This window comes from Arabidopsis lyrata, assembly GCF_000004255.2.
Source record: "Arabidopsis lyrata subsp. lyrata unplaced genomic scaffold ARALYscaffold_9, whole genome shotgun sequence".
In the NCBI taxonomy this organism is placed as follows: Eukaryota; Viridiplantae; Streptophyta; class Magnoliopsida; order Brassicales; family Brassicaceae; genus Arabidopsis; species Arabidopsis lyrata.
In genome coordinates this window covers 704517-710516 of record NW_003302547.1, presented here as the reverse complement: position 1 = coordinate 710516, position 6000 = coordinate 704517, and the positions used below count along the sequence as shown (strand labels likewise).

General features: G+C 32.6%; 1 protein-coding gene and 1 long non-coding RNA gene across 2 annotated transcripts; both read right to left on the bottom strand.

The window, feature by feature from the left end:
- Window positions 1-2592: 2592 nt before the first annotated feature.
- Window positions 2593-3567, bottom strand: LOC110227215. The gene is made up of 2 exons (XR_002330996.1): window positions 3226-3567; window positions 2593-2983 (listed from the first exon to the last, which is right to left on the bottom strand). It is a non-coding gene; the product is annotated as an uncharacterized LOC110227215 (long non-coding RNA).
- Window positions 3568-4218: 651 nt separating this feature from the next.
- LOC110227262 (uncharacterized protein At4g13230) lies at window positions 4219-5374 on the bottom strand. The gene is made up of 3 exons (XM_021020920.1): window positions 5124-5374; window positions 4964-5026; window positions 4219-4623 (listed from the first exon to the last, which is right to left on the bottom strand). The coding sequence occupies exons 1-3, from the start codon at window positions 5202-5204 to the stop codon at window positions 4402-4404; spliced, it is 366 nt and encodes a 121-aa protein (XP_020876579.1). The 5' UTR covers window positions 5205-5374; the 3' UTR covers window positions 4219-4401.
- Window positions 5375-6000: the final 626 nt, after the last annotated feature.

Below are 6000 nucleotides of genomic sequence, written 5' to 3'. Positions count from 1 at the left end.
TTTCGTGATTGTTGTGTCCAGCACGGGTTGACGTGATGCTTCTTTTGATAGGTCACTCCACCCAATACCTCTGAAAGATAAGACCATAGGATAAAAAATATATAACACGTTCTAATTGTTAAATTTGGACCCTTATCACATTGAGCCACCCAAACCCATATCTAGTTTCGTTTTAATTACAAAATCTAAACCCTAACCACTTATTTGGCAACCCAAACCGACATCTAATTTTGTTTTAATTGTAAAATCTAAACCCTAAACCCTAAACCCTAACCGATATCTAATTTAGTTTTAATTATAAAATCTAAACCCTAACCACTCATTTGGCAACCCAAACCGACATCTAATTTCGTTTTAATTGTAAAATCTAAACCCTAAACCCTAAACCCTAAATCCTAAACTAGGGCTGGGCATAATACCCGAACCCGAAGAACCGAACCGAACCCGACCCAAAAAACCCGGTCCGAATCCGAACCCGAAGTTTTAAAATACCCGAACGGGTTCTAAACTTCACAATCCGAAAACCCGAACCCGAACCCGACCCGAACTCGAACCCGAACAAGTACCCGAACATACCCAAATATAAGTACATAGTGATAATATATTAGTAATATTTATACTTGTAATAACCTAAGTGCCTTAATTATTCGGATGTTAAGATATTTCCGAGTGTTTTAACTACTTTGGGTTACATTCGGGTATAAAATACTTAGGTTTTATAGATTTTTTGAGTATTTTTCAATACTTTGCATATAATCGGTTACAAAATTTCTAATATTTGGATACTTCGGGTAAACCCGAATCCGAACCCGAAATACCCGATCCGAACCCGACCCGAACCCGAAGTTTTAAAATACCCGAACGGGTCTTAGTTTTCTAAACCCAAAAAACCTGAACCCGAAAAACCCGACCCGAACTCGACCCGAATATCCGAACGCCCAGGCCTATCATAAACCTTAAACCCTAAATCTATTTTGTGATTTCCTTTTTTTTTAATTGTGTTTCTTTTTTTTTAATTCTCTAGTATTAATAATGACATGGCAAAACGATTGGCTATAATCTGTTGGGTGAATTTAAAGGTTCACCCCAGGGGTAAACCTAAGTATGGTTCTATTTTTAGTTAAAAGTTGAAACAATATTTAGGAAATCTACTATATAAAAAAGGATACCATTTTGAGAAAGAAACATTTATTTTGGTTATATTTTATGCCATTATAGAATTAGTGTAAATTAATTAGTCTTGTAATAATCAATTAAAGGCATTAACAAAAACTGCATATCTTCCCAACTAAAATTAATTTAAGAAAATTACTATCTATATAAATTTCCAATAAAATCTTCTTTAGGAGATAAGATATCGGGGATGTGCCTTTAGTCAAGTGATTAAGTCCATTTGACTCCGTCTTCCCCACCGGAGTTCGACTCCACTAAGTCGCGTTACCCGTGTAGTAGGGATTGACCATAGATTGGGCCTTGTCAATCCAAAAATGTCAAAAAAAAAAAAGGAGATAAGATATATTTATAAGATCGAATTTTAGCAACTCAAATCATTATTTACATTCATGTGAAAATAAATTGTACGAAATCAAATTTAATTTTCCTAATCTTTTAAAATGATTCTCATTAAACATTTTTGGTTAATTTTGTTATATCAATACATTTAATCTGGTTACTAATAAAGTAATAATATAATTGAGATATCACAAAATCATATGTGGATAAATTAAAAGCTTATAATCATTTTATCGTTTTAGTCATTGGTATATATAATTTTTCATAACATGGTTATTTCTAGTTACGTTGTGTATTTAAATCTAACTAGGGCGAAACCGCGGCGTAGCGCGGGTATTTTTTTCAATGTAATTTTTTAAATTGATATGTACCTTATGCATCAAATATTAACTGAATTTTCATATCAATAAGATTTTATTACTTTGTTTCATAAAACTATTGTATAATCCTAAGATTAATCCTCAACAATAATGATTGAAACGAAAGTGGTGTTTCTATGTCTATGAATACAATTGTTTTAGTAATTGGTGGATTTAGGTTGATGAACTAAACCCAAGTCCAATTTTATAATATCAAGTCAAAGTAAAAGGCATGACTCAGTAATAATCCAAAGCCCCTTTTCCTCAAACCCACAATCCGTAAAACGGTTAGCACAGTACTGGCTTGGATTTAAAGAAAATAACCAAAACTCATTATTATAACTATTCCCAAAAAAAAGCTCTAAAAATCTAAATTCAACCATGCAACAACTCACAACTACTCACTTCCAAGGAAGAAGATTTTATTACTAAATATTGGCATCGTAAGGTCCAACCATCCACTCATATTAAAAGGCCATATCCATAAAAAAGAATCTAATTCCCACCTAACAAAGTAATATAAGACTAATCGATCCCTGAATCAAGCAACATGTCAGAAGTTAAACTAAAAAAATGTGAGGCACACAGAGTTGTCTTTAGATAAAACAAACCCAAATCCTCTCCTGAAGCCACGCTTCCAAACTTAACATCATTTCCATAGTAACGATATCAAAACAAGATAAAGAACCCAAATTTAAGCATAAAAAGTAATTTCAATGAATAACTCAATTTCTTCAATATAATTTACTCATTCAATCACACAAGCTTCGAATTACAGTCCGTTACTTTACACTAAAATTCTTGTTTCTTCTCAAATTAAAAGACAACCAAAATCATAAACCAAAATCGAATGTTAGATATAAGACCTTGCTCCACGAGATTTCAAGAGCTTGTAATAACCAGCATGATGACCTAAATCCTCGACAATAGCTAGTAAACTACAAATTGCCAACAAAGGACAAGCTCCATTTTGGCTTTGGAGAATGATAGGTGTTGTTTGTCCAACTGAATCAGTTTGTTCTTATTCAAAATCTCCTCCATAGTAGTTTTCTTTGACAAAGCCACAACATAGAAATTTCAGGTGATGAGTTTTTCCTGTGGAAGCTCGATTTCTGCAATGGACACAAAATTAGAAGATAAATCGGGAGCACACGAAGAACTGAGAACCAAAATTAGAAGTCTGAAGTTATCGAAATCAGAGCTTCGTCATCTTCATCGAATAAAAAAAAGGTTCGGACCAACAAAATGCTTTTGCTATTTTATCAAAATCAGCAGATCCTTGCTCATATCAAGTAATATATATATAGTGCCACTGAAGCGAAACATAGAATTCGAAGGAGGTGGAATTTTTCACCTGGATTTCTTGTCTAGGTAAACACTATGTGTTTGGGAATGGACGAGGATCAAGCAATCCGGAAGAGGAGCCGAGACCTCGAGGTGTGGTGAGAGAAATCGCAAATTGAGCTTCCAAAAAGCTATTGACGGCTACAATCGAAATCCGATGATTTGTTCATCCATTAGAACGCAAAACCCAGAAGCCTATTTCAACAAAACAAAGACAAATCACGTTTGGGGTTTGTGGTTATAAACCCAAATATTTAAAAAGCCCAAAAATTAAAAAAAACTAAGATGGGCATTTATAAAAAGCCCAAGATGATGATATGAGAAAATGATGTGGAAGATGGGAGGATTTTTAGTGGACGAAAATTATGAGTTGTATTAATGTTATAATTTGATTGGATAAATTTTTTAATGATGTGTCAGACTGAAAACAAATGAAAAAGCTGAGGTTTCAGGGAGAGACTCTTAGCAGTTTTATTGTATTGAGGCATAAACATAAAAAATAATCAAACTTTGATCAAAAAAAAAAAAAAATAGTCAAACAAAACTATCATAAATTAACATGTTATCATATACACAGTAACCTAGAGGATTGATTGATGTGATAAACATGTAACGTAGATGCCTCTTGGTCTAAGGAGAATAATAGATGTGGAGTTGGATGGATTGTAAGGGACGACCAAGGACGAATGAAGTGGTTGGGGGCTAAGATGAAGCGGCATCAATGTGCTTTGGACTAGGTCTTGTGTAAGCAACTTTACCCTCCACATCCAAAATTTGCAAATGTCAAATCAAAACTCTCGCGAGGAGGAGTATAACTCTACTTTTAGAATTTTACAAATCTAATATATGTGAATTTGAAAACGTTTATAATATACATATGATATAAATATTATATAAACGTTTACAATATACAGATATGATTTTTTTTAGCAGAAACCCCAAAATATAATGACCATTCATTCTTTTTGGTCTTTCATAAAATGTTTTAATTAAGATTTACAAATATATCAAAATAATCTTATAAAACAAACATGAGTTTTCTATATGATCATAACCAGATTTATTCTTACCTAATAATGCATACGTTTCTCAATACAAACCAAAAGTGTAAACAGATTAAAACAAAATCATTAGGTAAATAACATCTTATTTAATATATTGAAGATTTCAAAAATTTAGTGTGTTATTATTTGAGGTTCTTGGTGTTCATGCTTCTCTCGACGGTCTTGGCTGTGGCTTTAATAGACTCCTTGGTTTCCTCAGTTTTTCCGGTGACCGTGTCTTTGATCTTCTCCGTAGTGTCCTTCACCTTATCCCATGCCTCCTCTGCAGTGTTCTTTGCCTTATCCTTCAAGTTACCCGCCGCATCCGAGATCGTCTGTGCCCCTTCGTCTGCCTTCTTGGCCACCTACACCAATCATGTTTAGTTTGGTTAAGGGAAGCATAAAACCAAATGTAAAGGCAAATTACAAATAAATAAATAAAACATTTTTTCTTTTAATTTTTTTTCTACACTCTATATATTATAACTAACTATTTCAAAAATTTAAACAAAATTTATGTGGTAGTTATAAATGTGAAACTCAAATAAAGACAGAAACTATACTTAAAATATTCAAAACACACAAATGGGACATGTAAAACGCAAATGCAAATTGCAAAAATTGATGTTTAAAACATTAAGACCAAAGTTGTTTTTTTTTTAATTGATATAAAGGCTGAAATTAAACTTTAGGAAAAAAGGATACCTTTTGTTGAGCCTCTGAGGCTTTGTCACAGACGGAGGCTTCTTTCCTCGTAGACGTAGTCCCCTTAAATCATTTTAAAAAATGAAGGATAATTAATATTTGTTACAACTATTAAATAATTAATGTATCATAAATTCGTACGAAAAATAAAAGAGATTACATGGACGAGTCTTGTTGGGACGGAAGCACGAACTCTAGGAGCTCTTGTGATGAGTCTTGCGACGACCGTGAAGCTTGTCATGTTTTAGGGCTCTTCTTTCTGCTGATTAGTAATGTGATTAGTTTGTTAATTAGTTGAATTTGAAGGATTTAAGTATATATAATGGAATTGGAAAAATGTATAGGAGATGAGGTACATGTGAAGAAGACACATGGATTGATTTGGATGGGACAATGGGGAGGTTGACTCGGGACATTGGTGGTTCGAGTTTTAATTTGCTATTTAGAGATGTGTTATTAGTGTGACACAATCCTTGGCGTCTCTTTTTCCTTATTTGATGCTTGTTCATTGACCAATTGAGAATAAATAAATATTTGCATTATTTCCATGCATTAGTGTATGTAGTGCATATTATGATGGTAAAAGTCATGTTCACAAAATTTGGTGGAGTTTAATTTTTATAGTATTTTTAGAGATTAGTCAGGCAAAATCTGTTTTTAAAATAGTCAATTTTTAATTTTTTGTTCCTTTTTTAAAAAATATCGTATTATATTTTTCAGGGGAAAGTCCCAGAAAAAAACTCTAAATTGAAACATTTTACAAACAAAAACCTTCAATTTTGTTTTTTCCCATATAAAACCCCCAACTAATTAATTATCTAAATAAACCTTAAAATTGTCAAATTTGAGCTCGAACAATAGTTGGCTAAAGGCCAATGACAATTCGTTCGGAATACTAAACGGCAGTTGATGACATATTTTTTCATTTATTTAGTTTTCAAATAAACTTATAAGTTAATTCATTTCCAATGGCAATATATATAGTATTAACGTTCTTTTCATTACGATGTCGGATTGATGGCTTTTGGAAATCTTCG

Excerpts from the sequence above, each read along its gene's own strand:
- LOC110227262 (XM_021020920.1), bottom strand. The coding sequence starts at position 5,204 with ATGACAAGCTTCACGGTCGTCGCAAGACTCATCACAAGAGCTCCTAGA. Across the intron at positions 5,027-5,123 it reads TCCCAACAAGACTCGTCCAT|GGGACTACGTCTACGAGGAA; the intron begins GTAATCTCTTTT and ends AAATGATTTAAG. Across the intron at positions 4,624-4,963 it reads CCTCAGAGGCTCAACAAAAG|GTGGCCAAGAAGGCAGACGA; the intron begins GTATCCTTTTTT and ends TGATTGGTGTAG.